At 43.4% G+C, this 19,741-nt stretch overlaps 1 protein-coding gene across 1 annotated transcript in view; it reads right to left on the bottom strand.

The window, feature by feature from the left end:
• Positions 1 to 793: 793 nt before the first annotated feature.
• GALC (galactosylceramidase) overlaps positions 794 to 19,741 on the bottom strand; it is a 43,901-nt gene continuing 24,953 nt past the window's right edge. Inside the window, 7 exon segments of the mRNA XM_028506938.2 lie at positions 794 to 1,607; positions 7,601 to 7,677; positions 8,892 to 9,055; positions 12,532 to 12,712; positions 15,465 to 15,615; positions 17,734 to 17,820; positions 18,728 to 18,817. Coding sequence (XP_028362739.1) covers positions 1,461 to 1,607; positions 7,601 to 7,677; positions 8,892 to 9,055; positions 12,532 to 12,712; positions 15,465 to 15,615; positions 17,734 to 17,820; positions 18,728 to 18,817 — 897 coding nt within the window. The 3' untranslated portion in view covers positions 794 to 1,460.

Genomic DNA, 19,741 nt, shown 5'->3' on the forward strand with positions numbered 1-19,741 from the left:
ATTGATTGGGGTGTTGGTTACATGGATGTATCCTTTTATCAAGACTCACCACACTGTATACTTAAAATGAGAACACTTTGTTGTTTATAAATTATACCTCAGTATAGTTTATTTTTTAAAGATACGTGGGACCAAACTGGAAATCACTTAGATTTGGTTTTAATTGAAAACTTGTCTCTGTAATTTGATGTATTCTAATATTGAGCTTCTGGTGTTTAATAGTAATACAAAATTTCATGTCAGCTGAGCCTATATTCAACCATTACAAATTCCAAAATTGAAGCGTTAGTTCATTGAAGCTTTACACTTTCATTATAAGGATTTCCAGAAGTTATTTTATTCATATGAATAATTGAGTTGTTTTTAGGAGGCACACGAATTCTTAAATATAAATTATACTGTGTGACAAATATGCTCACCCATACTTAAATATAAACACAGCAGTAGTTTAATGAAATAAGTGCATCTAACCACACAAAACATTAGAGGATGATCCAATTCTATGAACTAGCAAATAGCTAAATGCCCCCCTCTTTTTCTGTGTATAAGCAGATAAAAGAATTCATTAGCTCTTCTACTTTGTTGCCAGTGGCACATGAGAAGCCAGACCAGAAAAAAAGCACAATGAAATGAAACAAGAAAATTTGCTTCAATTTCATCTTTGGACCCACTTACAGCATTGGCTACATGGCATTTTCTTCCTCCTTCCAGCCAGCTGGGAAACGTTATAACAGAGAGGTGGAGAGTCACATGACTAAAAGTTGGATGGGAAAGAATAAAAACAACGCAGATGCCCAATTAATCTGCTAGTATTTATTATTGCAGAAATAGCTTTAGAGGTAGTTTATTAATGAGACACTTCTCAACTTATCCCATTCATAATATCTATAATTAATTCTAAAGCATCACCATAAACAGAAGAGCAAAAATACTTTTTAGAATATCTTTCTAGAATAACAGGCTGAAGTGGTTTTCGAAAAGCAGCATTTCCAGTGTTCTTCAGCTCCTTAGTATGGCAGCATTCCCTTACTCAGACAAGGACATCTGTGCACTCAGACACACCTCAGCATGAATAAATACATCTCTGTGACAATCAAGCTATTGGCACCTTGAATGATCACTCTGCGAATGAGACGATGAGAGCAACCTCAGCATCAACGCCAAGGCTTCGAGGTCTGGACCACCCAAACCGCTCCTAAGGGTGAGACCCATGTACCACTCCAATAGTAGAGTACATTCCGGGTAATGTTACAGGTGCATCTTCTTCCCCTTGGACTTAGTTTAAAAAAAAAAAAAACTTTCCACAGGATCAAGCAAAAATATTTTTTCTCACTTACTCGTCCTTATTTTTAGCCTCCAAAGGCTCATCTGTGGATCCGTCAAAACAAGAACTGGCTCTGAACCAAAGCCAAAAAGGAAGGGAAAAGATCTGAAGAGCGGTCTATGGCGCTCGGGGAGCTTTAGGGCGTGGCTTCCACGTGAAAGTTGTCAAACTGGGCAAATTCAAAGGCGTGCGTTCCGAGGGCGGCCCAGCCGTTCTTCGGGAAATTCACCAGGATGTCTTTCCAGACCGCCTTGCCGTTCAGCATGCCAGAGGCAAAACAACCCTGGGGAAGAGAGAGAGAGAGAGGCATCCCTTGGAGACAGCACAAAACGACTCTCTGAAGTCTGTTTCTGAGTAACATGTGGCCCACCGACGTAGTGGGAGCAACCATCCTTGTCCCTTAAGCCTCACCACCAGAAACCAGTCCCACGACTGGAACAAAAGTCTGAAATACAGGAACGGTTTTCTCAGCGGAAAGTCTTATCTACCTACACAAAGAAGTTCCCAAGGCACTGGAATATCTCAATATTTCCTTGGACTCCACCAAAATGTGGCAAAGCCAACAGAAATGTGCAAGTCTTTATAACATCATCATAAATTTTTAGACAAGAGCCCAGTAAAATAAAGAACATTCGTTATTCACAAGCGGTTGCACGCACACAGGATCATCCTGACTGCCACCACCAAGTTCTTCGGCTGTGCCTGCTGGAGCCCAAACGTCCACTTACGTAAGTCCTTTTTATCCGTATGCACAGAACAGCACCTCAAAGTCATGCATGGACCCCACCCTCATGTTAGAGAAACGGGAACCATCAGCGATGATGGGGGCGGGGAGGGGGAAGGAGGGAAGTCTCCACAGCAATGACTGACGGCTCACTGACAGAGCAAGATGAAGTCGGGCCCCTTCACACTGGCTGCCGTTCCTACTAAGCTAAGTGCCTGGCGCACGCTGAGTAAATGCTAGCTTGCTCTTACTATCATTATTACAGCACATTTATGAGCATATATTCACAGCATGCTATTATAACTAAACATTTCAAACTAGCTCATTTCAATAAATGGGCTGCTAAAGATCCAAAGCACAAGGCCAAGCACCAAAGTAAAATCTTGTAAGTTGTACAATACAATGCACTTCTAGTTACTTCATTTTACAAATGGAAATTCTGAGACTTAAGATTAAAATTCAAAGTCACAGATTTACCAGCAGGGCTAGGAACTGAATCCTAGCCATCAATTTACATCCCTACACACACACACACACACACACAGCTACCCTCAGCTCTAAAAGTGGTTATTGAACATTTTCTGCCTCTTATGAAACAGTGAGTATTACCCCTGAGCCAAGGGATTCACACACACAAGTCACATTAAGCACAAAACCTAATGGTACCTCATCTCCTCTTCCCATGCCCCCACCCCTCACCCCACAGGTGTCGGCCACCCTGGCCTCCCGGCTGCTTCTCACACCAGGCCCGGCCCAGAAGCACCCTCCGCTCAAACATCGCCCTCTCCAAGAGGTCTTACCGGACCTTTCTATCCAGAAAGCCCAGCCAAGGGAGCTACTTTATCTCATTATCTATTTTTTTCTTCGCAATTTTATTGATTGGTTTAATCTCCGAGTTTATTGTCTTAAGAACGGGAGTCAACTATGGCCCGCAGGTCAGTCGCCTATTTTAATAAAGAAAATTCTCCTGGAATACAACTATACCCATTCATTTACCTATTGTCTATGGCTCATTACAAAAACAGAGTTGAGTAGCTCCAACACAGGCCATACGCCTCACAGAGGGCAAAACATTTCCCATCTGGCCCTGCGCAGGAAAGTCTGCCAAGCCCTGTCCAGGAAGAACGGGCTGTGAGAGAGCAGAACCTTTGTCTGTCTTGTTCGCTGCCATCCCCCTAGAAAAGTGCACACCGGAAATGCTTCATAAAAATGTGCTAAGTAAAGAATACATGACATTTAGCCCTAAAGCAACCCTACAGAAGTTATCTCCATCCTACAGACAAAAACCAGAAGCTCAAAAAGCTGAAGTAACTCACTAGGAGTTTCGGTACCTATCAGCAAGGCACTAGGAATACTGGTCCATCTGGTTCCGTGCACGCCTACTCCTAAGGATATTAACTTGATTCACTGAGCGCTTCCCACATACCAGGCACCGTACCAAATTTTCACATGTATCATCCCATTCAATCTTCATAAGAGGGTGTGTGTTCATGATATTGTGGATGGGCAAACAGAAGATGAACAACATAAGATACTTGGAAATAAACATAACAGGCCTCAAAGTCCCTTGTTCTAAATACTGCACAACAATGCTAAGGGTGAAGAAGTAAAAAACAGCCAACATTAAAATGAGAAAATCCTCATATTGGCTGTAATTTGGAAAACAAACAGCATAGAAGACGTTTTGCTTTATTGTTTTCATTTATGCAGCAAATCTTTACGAGCCAAGGGCTGTTTAATGCACTTGGAATTTAGGATGCACAAGAAAGACTGGGGTCCCCAGCCCTTACAGAGCTTACACTCTCAGTGGAAGGACACCCACACACAGTAAGAGCTAAGCCCTGAGTGGCACGTGCAGAAATAAAGCAGGTTGCTGTGGTGTGGGTACCCAAGAGACGACATTCAGTCTGGAGAGCCGGAGAACTGTCAGGGATTAGTGTGCAGACTGGAGATGCGGGGGGCGGGGGGGGCAGAATGCCCACAGCTGATAGGGACAGAAAACAACGGGGCTGGTGGAGGGGGTGGGGACTAGGTCAGCAAAACTCCTATCCATCCAGTACCAAGACCAGGGCTGACTTCTGTACGTAGTAATCACATGGTGTTAGAGATACAGAAGAAACAGCTACGGTCGTTCCGAGTGGCTGCATCAGAGGAAGAGAACACAGAACAGGGAGCGGAGGAAGAAACAAGGGGGTGAGGCAGGAGGCAGCTCTTTTCATGACCCCTTCTGATCATTTTAACCATGTATGCAATGCACCTAAAAAAAGTCAGAAAACTTATGTTTTTAAGACCCTTCATAAATTCAAAAATTTCATGAAATGATGAAAAATAAGCCCTGGCTGGCATAGCTCAGTGGATTGAGCGCGGGCTGTGAACCAAAGTGTCGGAGGTTCGATTCCCAGTCAGGGTACATGCCTGGGTTGCAGGCCACGGCCCCCAGCAACCGCACATTGATGTTTCTCTCTCTCTTTCTCCCTCCCTTCCCTCTCTAAAAATAAATTTTAAAAAAAAGATTATTATGTTAAAAAAAAACGATGAAGAATAAGCCTGAATGTGTGAGAACTACAAAAATAAAACTCCAAGACACAGTGGGAGATCTTCAATGGTGAGATGCAGCATGTTCTCGTTCCCACGTCCTTGATGGGTGAACACATCATTCTTTTAAAAAAGGTTCTTTTTGCCCAAATTGATGGATAAACCCAGTGCAGTCCTGGCAGTCTTTTTCATAGAATTTAAAAGATTATTTAAAAATTCAAATAGAAGAGGATATATACTAGCAGAGCAGATACCTTTGAACTAGCCATCAGAGGGATGCAAATTCAAACCACAACAAGGTATCACCTCACACCTGCCAGAATGGCCATCATTAACAAATCAACAAACACGTGCCGGAGAGGGTGTGGCGAAAAGGAAACACTCGTGCACTGTTGGTGGGAATGCAGACTAGCACAGCCACTGTGGAAAATAATATGGAATTTCCTCAATAAACTAGAAATGGAACTGCCTTTTGACCCAGTGATTCTGCTGCTGGGAGTATATCCTGAAACTCCTGAATCAGCAATTCAAAAAAACCTCTATGTTCCTGGCAGTGCCATATACCATCACCAAGTGCTGGCAACAGCCTAAATGCCCATCAGGATATGAGTGGGTTAAAAACCGTGGTACATATACACGATGGAATACTACACAGCAGAGAGAAAAAAGGAGCTCCTACCTTGTGCAATAGCAAAGGGAACGGGAGAATACTATGCTAAGTGAAATAAGCCAGTTGGTGAAAAACAAATACCGTATGATCTCACCTATAAGACAAATCTAACAAACATAATAAACTAACCAACAAAATAGAACCACAGGCATGGGAACATGGAGCAGACTGACAGCGACCAGAGGTGAAGGGACAGGGGGATACTGGTGGGGAGAAGGGGAAGGGACTAGTCAGAGAACATGTATGAATGACCCACGGATATGGACAACAGTGCGGGAACTGACTGTGGGAGCAGGGGGTGGGCTGGGTGGAGGAAGGAAACAGGGGGGGGAAATTGGGACAACTGTAATAAAATAACAATACAAATGATTTTAAAATGCCAATTATTCTCGGTAAATAAAGCAATGAGATGATTTGGAAAGGAATACTGGCGGTAGAGCCCCACGAAACAACCCCTCATTCATTCACGCAGACCTGTGTGGGCAGGCGCTCTCCGAGGTGCTGGAGAGCCAGCGGCGACTGCAACAGAAGGAGGCTGGTCAGTACAGGAGCCATGTCCCAGTGAAGGGAGTGAGGCTCACACACATAAACTGCCAACAGAACATGTACAAAGTCAGGAGGTCATAAGAGCTTTGGAGAAAAACAAAGTAAGGGAAGAGGGAATGCTATTTTATATAAGGTGGTCAGAAAAGGGCTCTGAAGGAGTAAGGGAGTAAACCATATGATGAAAGGTGTTAAAACGTGCATGCAATTTAAAGTGTCAAACTGGATGATAATAGACGAACAGAACAAAATAAAGAACAAAGAAATGTTCAGGAACAAGGCTAGGCATGTGTGACAACTTTACATCAAATAAGTAGCCTTAAATCTTAAGCAAAAGGACAGTCTATATAGTAAATGATGACAGCTACCCACTGGTTTTTACAAAATTATACTGAGCTCTTCCCCTTAGAGTTCACAAATGAATTCCAGATGAATTGAAGACTTAAATGTAAAAAACATCCTAAACTTTGTTTAGTTCGGGGGAAAAAAGTATTCCTAACCTAAAGTAAAGGGAAGGCCTTCTTAAACAAAACATAAAACATAAAAGCAATGAAAGAAAAGTGAAATATTTGACAATACCAAAATTTTACATTTCTATTCATGAAACATACCATAATCAAAATTAAAATACAAATCATGAGAGAAGAAAATTGTAACCCATATAACAGACAATGGGTTACTACCCAGAATATGTAATAAATTTATACAGATCCATCAGAAAAAGAAAACATAACAGGAAAATAAGGAAAGAATTCAGTGGGAAACTTCAGAGAAGAGAAAATACAAATAGCCAACGAGCATAAAACATACAACTTCCCTAAGTTATCAAGGTAATACAAATCATGTCTATTAGTTTGAAAATAATCTTTAAAACTTAATAGTATCAAACATTATTGTAACTGCTGTAAAAATCGATCACTTTGGCTAGCAATAGGGCGGTATCTGTTAAAATGTAAAATTCAGTCCCATTTCTAAATATCTGCCTAAGCAAATAACAGAACATGTGCACCCCAGGAGCATGTAAGAGATCCCTCCACTCTATCTGCAAGTAAAGGCACCCCTTACTGCCTCAGTTTACCATGGAAAGAACTGGGAACAGAGTTATGCCCTTCAAGTGTGGTACAGTTAAATAAATTCTGCTAACCCCAAACCACATGGTCAAAACATACAGATGCCTGAAAAATCAGTACTGTCACTTTTGGTGGTTGGGTAAGGGAAGAGAACAAGTTCAAACAGTTATCTGAATTCTATTTCCAAGCTCTAGTATAACCTGAACAAAGTTATGCCTATCTTGACTGAGATCAGTATATTATACAAAATTACTCCACATAGAATCCCTTAGAAGCATGGAAACCAATACTTCATGATCAACCAGTTCTTCTGACAAATATTTTTAGATTCCATGGTACTACCATTAACCCAGTATCTTCTCTGACAAACATCTTCATGGAAACCAATTTCTAGAATATTGTACTTATAGTCAAGAACCAAATTATATTCCACCATCAAAAATAAATGCATGACTTTGCTTATACCTACAAGCTCCAATTTTAATCTTCGTTCAAGCAAACTTGAAAAAACAGCTCAATTATTGGGGAAATCAAGTCAACCGATGACGGTTCTCCTGGGGGTTGACGCTGACAGGAACCCCCATTCTAGGGAGTGGTGGTTTGCTGGTGTCACGGTAGATTGTCTATTCCCATTATTTACCACAGTTTCCCCCTCTCATTTGTTACCAGAAAATGCTAGAAAGGGACAGGAAAAGCACACCCTACCTCCAGCCATCCTGAGCAGCAGCACTTACCTTCACAGTTAAAGTGAGTGTATACCATTGCTGGGCCGTGACATCGACTTGCCCGAAAGTGTACACCACCCATCCGGCTGTAACACAGAATCACAGAATCCCGTGACTCAGTGGGGGCTCTCGGCTGGCATGGGCATGTTGTAAAGTCAACCTTAATAAAGATCTACAGCTGATTTAAAACAAAACATCCTTCATTCAGGCATGCATTCAACAAGCATGCATGGAGATGCTACCCTAGGCCATACATGTGAGCTCACCGGAGAACCAGGGGAAGAAACTGACAAACCAACGACACTGGAATGCACTAGCTTCTGTGGTTCCGGTATATACTTTTACTGATCGAACTGAATCCAGAGGATGAGAAGGAGTATTCAAAGACTACCGTAAGAGTTCTAGCTGGTGTAATTGGTTACATGGTAAGAGCCTTCACTGAGATTTAGAGAGAGGAAAGAATGAGTTGGTTTGGGGCTGTATTTGAGTGGAGTGCCTGAGAAAAACCCAGCATGAGATGCTGAGGGGCAGTTCGCATACGGAGCAGTGGGCACCAAAGACACGGATTTAAATTCTTAGTTCCGATCCTGCCACTGACTCACTTTGAGACCTTGGGCAAGTCAATGAACCTTTCCGGCTCTGTTTTGGGTTGGAAAACGGGAGGTGCCTTCCAGATTAGTCGTGTTCTGACTATACAGTTTCTACTCTAATGTCCTCACTACCCACTTCCTCTTTTCTTTTCATTTCATTTATGGAGCTCTTTTCACCTTAGGAAGAGGCAAAGAGCAGAAAGCTGCAGGAGAACGGGTTTTTTATTGATGCAGGAGGCAAGTCAAGAGACTCAGACTCCTGAAGAGTCACCACCAACAAAGGGCCCGTTTCAACAGAGCAGTGTGTATACCCACACCAAGGGGGAATTGGATGGAATTCAACTTGAACACAGTCTAAGCCGCTACTCTGGATAAAACACTATTCTGCATAGAACAAGGGCTGTTAAAAGGAAGGAAAAAAGTTCAGCTGTTTTCAAATTATTAACTAAATCAGGAAATAGGGTTACGCCACTTGAAGCATACTAGTGCCTCTCCTTTTATTTCCATAAGCACAGTGGCCACACTCTTATAGTCCTGCTTTTATTTACAATGTTTCCAGAGCATTCTCTCCCTACTACCACCCTCACCCCCGTGTATGCGAATCCCACCCCAGCAGCCAGCTCAACTCCATAACACCTGAAAAGGCTTTGTACAATTTTCTCTTTCACTCAGTGGCTTCTTTCTCACGTGCGATAGAAGAAGTCACTTACCCAGATCACCTGTAACTCGGTAGGTTCCATTTGCAAAAATCCAGAAGAAAATTCCTCTGGCACTTCTAATGAAGATACCACCTCTGTTTACTCTCCCAGCAATGAACACACCTCCTGTGTGAGGGGTCTCTATGTAAACGTCACACTTGATAGTGATATTGGACCTGCAGAATGACACTGTGGATTAGTGCTTTTAATTATGCCATTCCAAGTGCAGCACAAATGCATCATTTCACAACCACATGCTTCCAAACGTCTAAGGAAGGCCAGTATGTGATTTGCTAGGTCTGTGCTTGTAGCAGGAATGGGCTTCAAGAATCTTCACTGATCACAGTTTTAAGTGCCGCATGACTAAAGTCAAGTCATTTCATTGCCCCTTTTAATGGCTTACTGGGAACTTATATTTCCTGTTTTTAAGTTTCGTAAGAATATATGACCAGTCAGGGCACATGCCTGGGTTGCAGGCCACAGCCCCCAGCAACCATATATTGATGTTCTCTCTCTCTCTCTCTCTTTCTCCCTCCCTTCCCTCTCTAAAAAAATAAATAAATAAATAAAATCTTTAAAAAAAAAAGAATATACGGGTATTTCTTGTCTCCCTATAATAACACAACTTCTCATGCAAAGAAGATATATTTTTAAAAGCCACTTTTTCTAGGAGTGCATAAAAGGTAAGGGCCCACACAATTCTGAACACAAGGGAAACTGTGCTTCCATCCGCAGAGACAAGCAGCGAAGGCGACGGCAGGAGTCTCTGGGAGACCACGCACAACTTCAGGGCTGGGTTTCACCCTGCACCCTAGCGAGACCTAAGAACTCCAGGCAGAAGATCTAAAACTACTTCTCTGCAGAGATGGTGCCAACGCTGTGTTGACTCTACAACACCGATTTTCAAACTTGAACAGCGCTGAAGTCACCCGCAAGGCTCGTGACATCCAGTAGGTCAGAGGGGTGCCCCTTGAATCGGCTAACAAATTCCCAGGTAACGCTGCTGCTGCTGGTCTGGGAACTCCGGCTGGAGAACCATCTCCCCAGAGAGCACCTCTGTTTACAGAGGCAGTAAAACCCCAGTTCTGGGGTCACTGATGGACAGGAGACTACCAAAGCAGGGGAGACTCAGCCAACAGGAACCACCAGGGCTTGGACAATGAGCTCTCTCCTCCAGGCTCCCTTTTTCTAAATGCCACGGACACCTTACGCAATGACAGAGCCACCTGAAACCAACATGAGCTCTGAACATAACTCCCCTCCCAGCAAAGTCTACCTACAAATGAGAAAGAAAACCTGGACATGGCCAAGTAATAAGGCAAGCAATTCATCTAAAATTAAAAACATGAAGAATGCCCAAAAATACATTGGAAATGAGGGGGGAGCTTGACATAGAATTTTGTGGCTTTCACATTTCTAGGAGTTTCTTCCTACCAATAAAATGTGCACAGTGGAATTTACTATGTAAATGAAAATATTTAAAAAAGAAGCACCCACAACAGGCACTCAACGATAAAGGAAACTCGCATTTAAGCCTCTAAGCAGGGCTGGGCACTTGCACAGGAAGTTCAAGGGCTAAGTCGCTGAAGCCTGTCTCCCCTGCAAGTCCTCACACAGCGGAGGGCCCTTTTCTCTCCGCATATTGTCGCATGCACAAACTCTCTCAGGACCCACAAGGTTCTTACAGCCCTTCCTCTCTTCTGGTTCATCAGAAGTTTCAAAGTGCTACGGGCGCCATAAAATTATTCTATTTAGAGTTAGCATGAGAGATGACTGAACTTGTTTTCCTTTCTTTTAAGTCACATTCCAGAGTAAGTCATTCCTGCATCAGAACTTGCAGGCAATTTTGCAGACAATGAACGAAGCACAATAGCAGTGTGGTTTCGTCTTCCGCAGCCATTACCTCTCCACGGTGCCAACAGAACAAAAACCAGCCATCGTGTTAAGCAAATTTGATCAAGGGATGCAGAGTTCACACGAGAGCAGCAAAAGGTAATTTCGTGCTTGTCCTCAGATCCCAACCAAAGCTTAATAACAAAGCTCTCGTCTGTTAGATGGAAGGTCCTAAGGAGCTTTGGTAAAGTGTACTGAAATGTTTGTGCTCACCCTTAACTGTGTAAGTGTGAGAGGAAGTTCCACCACAAACACAGTTCTGAGAACTCGGGGCCCTTTGCACCCACAGAGGGCACATTTGCTCGAACAGGACCACAAAGGAAGCTCACTAATCTTCCCCTTCCTACTCGTAGGAAGAAGGCAATGACTAAAATGAGGCTGTGAGGGGTGGTCCAAAGAGCATGGGCTGCAGAACCAGAGAGACACGGCCTCTTCATCCCCGGTTCTGGAATTTACAAGCATGGGGTCATGGGCAAATCCTAGCCGAAGCCACAGTCTCCCAGTCTGTCGGCTGCGGCGGGTGACACCTCAGCCATAAGGCAGCCGTGGGAGCCCCACACCAGCCCAGCAGCACCTGCTGCAAGGGTTCCAGAAACTCTGGGTAGCTGCAAGTCTCTCAGGACTTAGATCAGAGCTTGGGACTAGAACTGCGATTTACACGTAGACACAGAGAAGGGATGAACATTTCCTGCAGCATCCCACCAATAAACGATTCAAGGTTCTTTTCAGAATTGCATGCCCTTCCCTGGCCAGTTTCTAAACTGTTCGGTGGCGTGGCACTAATAGTTAGCGTCACCGAAGCTGGAATAGTGTGTTCTGTGTTTCACAGTGGAATTATAACAGCTGAAAGAAAAAAAATAGAAAAAAAGATACCTAAAATAGGTATGATAGCCAGAATGTTGGAATTCCATACTAACGTAAAGGGGAAGTTTTGGTTTGGTCATTATATGATATTTTTTCATTTATTTATTTTTTTAGAGACAGGGGAAGGGAGAAAGAGGGGAAAGAAACAATCGATGTGAGAGGGGAACACCTATCGGTGGCTGCCTCCTGCGTGCGCGCCCTGACTGGGGCCAACCCTGCAAGGCAGGCCTGTGCCCCAACCACAGACCACAGACCGCACGGGTGACCTTTCAGTGGCAACCTTTCAGTGGCAGGAGGACGTGCACCCAGCCTTGCCGCACCAGCCAGGGCTGGTGACTATATTTTAAGTGAGGAGTAAATACAATTTGTCTCTTTACCAGGTGCCTAAAGAAAAGAGTTGAATTCACTATCCAACTACAAGCAAATTTCACTTTTTACCATTGCCATGTACCGTGCGTGACCTGGTGAATACATTTTGTCCAAGGCTAAAACCGTGTAATTCTAGCACAGATCCAGCAGGTGGCAACACCGGATAACAAATCCACTCGCCAGCAACCCAAAAGGGGGGGGGGGGGGGAAAAAAGCACTCAAATTATAAAGTCTGTAAATCAATATAAAATTATTATTGGGTCCAAAAGCCCTCAATTTTTCTATCACAATCATCTGCTCCTGCATTTAATCACTATTAACTTGGGCAAATCTGAGGGAAGGAAACTGACGCAGCAAAACAATTTGCTACTCCGTGGCGGCCCTGCTACTCCACAACCACCACACAGCTGTCAGGTTCTCGGAGGGGGAGGACCGGGGAAGAGTCCTTGTTTCGGAAGGTACCCAACAACGTTACAAGGTTTTGCCGGTCAGTGGGAGCCGCGTTAAGAACATCAGTGTCACACACCATTTGTAATCTCCGATAACACTGATGGTGTTGGAGGCGTCCGCCGCCCACGTGATGGGCTGCTGGTTGAGGACCTGGCGCAGTGTGTAGCGGTGCTCGCCCGGGTCTTGGACATTCGTGAAGTATTCAAACACCCCAGTCTGATCAGCAAAATTCGGAGCTTCGCTGAAAAACGGGTAATCTGTTCAGGACACAATAAATCCTCTGGTTAATAGCAAATCCTTACAGACTATTTTCTCTCTGAGATTTTATGATACATTTGAAGACACTGCTGAAAAGTTTTCAACAAGGAAATGAAACGTAGAGCCAACGTTTAGGGTTTAGGTGAATAAACCCTAAACGTGATCAAATGTATTAAAGGTGGTTTGCAAAGTTTCATGCCGGAGATTTCTCCATGGACCAGTTGAAGTTGATAGCAATCAAATCGAGACATTAATTGAGAAAAATCAATGTTATATCACAGAGGAAATGGCCAACATACTCAAAATATCCAAATCAAGCATTGAAAATCATTTGCACCAGCTTGCTTATGTTAATTGCTTTGATGTTTGGGTTCTAAATAAATTAAGTGGGAAAATAAAAGAACCTCTTGACCATATTTCTGCATGCGATTCTCTACTTAAACGTAAGGAAAATGTCCCGTTTTTAAAACAAATTGTGACGGGCCATGAAAAGTGGAGATACTTTACAACAACGTGGAGCCAAAGAGATTGTAGGGCAAGCGGAATGAACCACCACCAACCACACCGAAGGCAGGTCTTCATCCAAAGACGGTGATGCTGTGTATACGGTGGGACTGGGAGGGAGTCCTCTATAGGAGGAGCTCCTTCCGGAAAACCAAATGATTAATTCCAACAAGCACTGCTCCCAACTAGACCAACTGAAAGCAGCACTCAATAAATGGCATCTGGAATTAGTCAACAGAAAAGACATAACCTTCCATCAGGATAACGCTAGACCGTATGTTACTTTGATGACCAAGTAAAAACTGTTAACAGCTTGGCTGGGAAGTTGCAATGTATCTGCCATATTCACCAGACATTGCACCTTCAGATTTCCATTTATTTCAGTCTTTACAAAATTTTCTTACGGGGAAAAGTTTCTCTTCCCTGGAAGAGTGCAAAAGGCACCTGGAACAGTTCTTTGCTCAAGAAGACAAGAAGTCTCAGGAAGACGGAATTATCAAGCTCTCCTGAAGGATGGCACAAGGTAGTGGGACAAAATGGGTGAATGTGTTGTCCAGTAAAGTTATTGGTGAAAATGCGTCTTTTATTTTTACTTTAAACCTGAACGAACCTTTCGGCCAACCCTGTATTTTTGTTATTTCTAACGTCTGTCAGACGAGGTTCTGCATCACTGGTCACAGTCATCAGCTGAGGGAACATGAGAAAAGGCTTACTATGTGCCAAACACAGAATTTGGAAATTACAATTTTTCTTGTATTTCCAAAATGGAACAAAAACCAGTTTGAGCCTAAGCTATCAACCTCTCCTTCGCTTTAGTACATGAAATTGCAGTCTTGCAATGAGGAAGGCTCTCGAGAGTAATTTTAGTCATAATATCCTACAGCCATTTCTCACTTGACGATTTTCCAAGTATTTTCCCATTCACCACATCCTTTGAGATATTCAGAACCCAAGAGAGTTCCGAGGCCTGGGCTATAGTTTTCAACTTCAGTTTTTAGTTTGCTTTGCAGCCAGTGAAGCGTCTCAGACTCCGGCCGCAGAACACGTGGTCTTGGTGTTGATGGTCCTTCGGTCTCACTGACGAGGCCGTCTCCCACAGAGCCCTGCCTGACTGCTGCCAGCGCAGGACTGGGCTGCAGATTGCCCAGATACTTGCGGTCATTCCAGAGAGGGGCAAGAAAACAGAGCACCAGGCTCCCATGTTGAGGGAGGGTCCCTGTTGTCTGTGCTACTCAAACCACAGTCCAAAGGGCCTTGTACTCCAGTTGAGCAGGGACCCCTTCCTGGGAAAGGAGCTGAGACCCAGTGGCGGTGACCACAGAGCAAGGTGGCAGGAGTCTCCATCCACGATGGCACCGGCCCTGCAGCAACAGGGGGTTTGAGTTTCTCTCTCAAAGCCGGCCTCCTCCCCACTTCTTCCCTACAGCTACAGACCATAGGAGCAGAGCACAGAGCCAGCTGACCTTGTCCGTGAGGTCCACAATGCCATTGAAGGTTTCCTAAATCCCCTATAACCAAAAGCTCTTCTAACAGCGTCAGGACAGATCTTTCCAGAAAACCTAGAGAGCACACACCTAAAACTCCCAGGCACACCAGAGGGTGGATAACGAGTGGATTACCCGAGGACAGCACAACTGCCCACAAGCACTCCGTCCACCGACACTGTGGGAGGACAGACACTAAGGTGTCTTTAATTCCACGAAAAAGGACAATGGCTTTCATGAGATATGGATAACAGGGCGGTAGCAGTGTTGCAAATCTTCAGTTTCACCAAAAACAAGTCAGGATTCTGACTTTCACCCTGACAACGACCTCGACGTTTTTGCTGGCCCTAAAACACACAGGGTCCTCCAGTTAGGAGGCACCTTGCACCTGGCTGGCGTAGCTCAGTGGATTGAGCGAGGGCTGCGAACCAAAGTGTCGCAGGTTCGATTCCTAGCCAGGGTACATGCCTGGGTTGCAGGCCATAACCCCCAGCAACCGCACATTGATGTTTTTCTCTTTCTCTCTCTCTCTCTCCCTCCCTTCCCTCTCTAAAAAATAAATAAATATAATCTTTAAAAAAATTCTCTTGATTCTTAAAAAAAAAAAAGAGGCACCTTGCAGTAACACGAAAAGGAGGTCTCAGTGAGACACTCAGAGATTTGCATGTACTCAGTGAAGGTCCTTTTCACAGCCACTCCGCCATGCACCGGTCCACCACTGCTAAAAGACGGAAGCCCAGTGAATGCAGCGAAGGACGCTTACCGACATCGAAGTCATCCTTGTAGACACGCGGGAAGGGCTGGGACTTGGGAGGCAGCGGGTAGCTGCCTCTGCTGCCCGTGGTGAGCGTGGTGAGCGTGAAGACCTCGTCCTCTTGCAGCTTCAGTGTGAAACTGCCATTGCTGTTGAGGAGCTGAAACCGAGGACATCATGGTCAAGGCCAGGGGCTTTGGTTCATCTCATTGGGGCAAAATAGCTTTTTTAAACATAAGCTATAGGATAAGCCAAACTCATTTCTGTTAGAACTTCCTAACCACTTGTAAAGGACACACTCCATATCAAGGCCCTCAGAAAAAAAAAATTAAGTTATTTTGAAGACTTTGTCAGATTATACCTTATAGAAAGCATTTTTAAAAGAGTTTCACTAATTGGAGAGAGACTCGATGATCCCAAATCGACTTCTGTTAGTCTATTCTTTTCCACCAGACTGTAAGCTCCTTAAAGCTCATATATATTCAATGCACACAACTAAAAGATTTTATTTACGTTTTTGGAGTCTACTGATTTTTTACTAAGGTAGAAAAATCCATAAAATATCACTGTTGACTCAGGTGTTAGTCATGGAAAACCTCTTACTATTAAAAAAAAAGTCCAGTTCATTGTATGTTTGATATATATTTAAATTATCAAGTTAGGTTTATATTACATTTACGATCTTAGTGATTGTGACTTAATCTCTTTAAACCACCATCTCCTCATCTATAAAATCAGGAAAAAATATACGTACTCCACAGGGCTGTGATAATGATTAAATGAGATAATATGTCTAAAATGCCCTTGGCCCAGAGTGTGAGACACGCCTTCTGTCACACCTGTTCTGTGCTAAACGCAGGCCTCTGCAGGCACCGCCACCTTCGGCACGGCTAACGTAGGCATTCGCCATATGCCTATTCTTAATGAAGTTTGAGCAGTTTTCCTACTTTGAACTAAAATGGAATCATATCATATCCTTGCTTTAATAATAAATCGTTGGTCAGATCCAAAAAATACCTAACGCCATATTCTGAAAATATGAATATTTTGGCTCAGAAAAAACCCCAAATGATACTATTTTTCCTATGGGGAAAATCAATTTCACTGTGCTATTTCTAGCAATTTGTTGTACAAAACATAGACACTGTTCTTTTTCTGGAATTTAATATTTAATGAGCATTCAATCATGGAGAGTGACTAGTGCACTCAGAGGATATAAATAATTATCAAAAAAAAGGGCAGATTTGTGTCAGTTAGCTCAAGTGTTGTGCTTGCTTTAGCCAAATCCATTCTTTGAAATATTTCATGAGAAACTACCGTGTACTCGGGTCTGCAGCAGGCACCTGGGATAAAAAGCTAACCAGGGCACAGCCCCATGCGCAAGGTGGCCAGTGTCGTGGGAAAGTGTTGGACTAGATAAGCACGTACTCTAAGGTGGCTATGAGCTAAAGCTGGTGGGGAAAGCCCCAGAGAAAGTGACACTTGAGTGAGTCTTGAAGGGTGACAAAGATACGTGGAGCGCCTTCTAGAAGGAAGAAAAGGCGTGGACAACATCCCAGTAGTAACTAAATCAGCATGCCACGCTCTGGAAAATGCACGTTCAGCCTGTGAGGCTCCTTTGGTAGGATATATGCACCTAAGGGAGGGCAGTCTTTTCCCTCTGGAGGTGATAGATAGCAAGGGTCACGGGCTGCGCTAAGGGACTACGAACTTCTAGCAGAAATCACTGAGGCACTCTGAGCAAGACATTAAGAAAACTCAGGTCTGCCCTTTAGACATATCACCCTGGCAACAGTGTTGGGGGCAGGGGGCCTGAAGACTAACAGGGTGGAAAATAGGGAGTGGGTCTCCAAAACCCCGGAGTGCGATGATGGGGAACTGAAACACGCAATAGCCATGGGAACGGAATGACGAATGGGTACGAGACACACGTGGACGGCAGAATCGACTGTCCTCAAACGTTGGCGGGATATAAAGGGTGGGCGGGCACAGCAGTTTCAAATGAGACTTAAATTTCTGGCTGGGGCAGCCAAGTGATGGCGGTTACCATTCGCCAAGAGAAACTAAAACTGCCCCAAAACAAACACACCTATATAAGACACAAACTGCTGTGAAGAGTATTTCTAATTTTAAAAAATGGTTGGGGACGACTTTATCTCTCTTATGTTTCAGCCATAAAATCAATTATAAAATTCAAATTTCTTCATTCATAAATCAAACTTCTGTTCCCTTGTACTGTTTGCAATGCTTAAAATATAGGAATTTCTTTTAAAACTACCCATAGAGAATCCAGTTGTTTAAAAAGAAATCTGTCGGATGATTTTCCAAGCTTGCTGTACCACACTTGCAGCTCTGGTATTTCACTCTGCAGAGAAAACACACGGGAAAGCCCAGGTGAGTGGTCCATTGCACGCTCCTGGGGGATTCGCAAAATCAGCACCACCAGGAAGGAGCCAGTGTCACTGTGCACTTTTCTTCTATTTACCGAGAGGCCCGCCTGAAATTTTAAATAGCAACATAGTGGAAGCAGAAAGGCATTACTCAAGCAAATATTTTATTTCCCATAAGTCTATAGACTTTTGGCAAATGTTTAACGATTTTAGTGCCTGGCTTCAAAAATACTCATTACTATACCTATGTGGAAATCTTTTAAGGAATTCTCTGGTATTAAAAAACAATTCTTATGTCATCAGTAATCAGAAAAGGCGCTGTATTTTCTGTATTCAAATCTAAGAATAGGTAGAAATGGCTAGAATCTGGTGTCTCTCTCTCTTTTTTTTTTTTTACAGAGCACAGTAAAGATCAATGCATGGACGTTCCCTAGACTACTTAATGGATGCTGCTGGAAACAAGAACGATTTTGTTGCAAGTGACTTTTGTTCGGTGTGCTTCAAAGCCACACACAGTCTGACCTCCCAGTGGCTTCTGTAGTGTTTAATTAAAACCAGTCAGCAGCTGCAAACCAAAGTGTCGCAGGTTCGATTCCCAGTCAGGGCACATGCCTAGGTTGCAGGCCACAGCCCCCAGCAACCGCACATGGATGTTTCTCTCTCTCTCTCTCTTTCTCCCTCCCTTCCCTCTCTAAAAATAAATAAATAAAATCTTTAAAAAAAAACAGCCAGCAGATAGAAGAAACCACCTTATTAATTCCATTCCTCTGCAAACTCTTAATAACTGTAATATACAACTTCGTTTAAGGACTACTAGCCTGTGATAAAATACACACATTGTCAAGATCAAAACCAGAACAGGAGCCCCACAAGTGCACTCACGAAAGAACCCTGGAGAACGAAGGTGGCGAACTGGTGCGACACACTGTAGTACGGAAGCAGGGGCCGTATGCACTTAGAATGTCTATGGCTCTGCGGAGAAATGAAAATCACATAAATCATCCAAAAGATGCACAAGCCACCTTAGGGAAAAAACCTTAAACATTTAAGGTCCCAAGATTAACAGAAATTGTGCATATTATGTGACAGCTATGGATTTATTTCAAATTTCTAAAGACTTCTTTTCTCTTTTTTTATTGTTGTTCAAGTACAGTTGTCTCCGTTTTCCCCCCACCACTTCCCGCCCACCCCAGCCCTCCCCACCGCCCACCCTCAATCCTGCCCGACCTTTGGCTCTGTCCATGTGCCTTTATACATGTTCCTTGTAAAGACTTTTTTAATATAACATTTATTGAATGTGCTTGCCTATGACCAGTCAAAGGAAAGCTCACTGGCATTTCGACTGAGTCAAACTCTGAATGCATAGCTAAATTACAGTCATTTTATAGCACAAATGTTCATTTTTATGTGATTATCTTCCAAGTAAAATATATCAAAAGAGCAAATGCTTGGGATATTTTTACTGAAAAGGCATCTCATCTAAATATAACACCTTCAAATACATAACTAAGGTCAGCTAAATACATATAATAAATAATTCTCACAGGACCAACATCCGTTCTTACTAAAGAGTTACTACTATGGGTCTGGAGTCAGGACAAAGTATGAGACATCGTCCCTCCTTGAGGGCATTCAACAATCACACAGCACTTGCAGTACAAGATTCTGGGCCAGGTCGTGTGGACAATATAAAATCATAATTATTATTACAGATTCCAGTACCCTCAGTAACTGACTACACAACTAGACAGAAAACCAACAAGGAGACAGGCAGTTTGCCTGGATCAACATTGACAGGTCACATCATCCAGCAACTGCCGAGGGCTTTGTTTACCAGGGTAGACCACAGGCTCAAAAAGGTGCACGTTTACCAGGGTAGACCACAGGCTCAAAAAA

This window comes from Phyllostomus discolor, chromosome 1 (assembly GCF_004126475.2).
Source record: "Phyllostomus discolor isolate MPI-MPIP mPhyDis1 chromosome 1, mPhyDis1.pri.v3, whole genome shotgun sequence".
Classification (NCBI taxonomy): Eukaryota; Metazoa; Chordata; class Mammalia; order Chiroptera; family Phyllostomidae; genus Phyllostomus; species Phyllostomus discolor.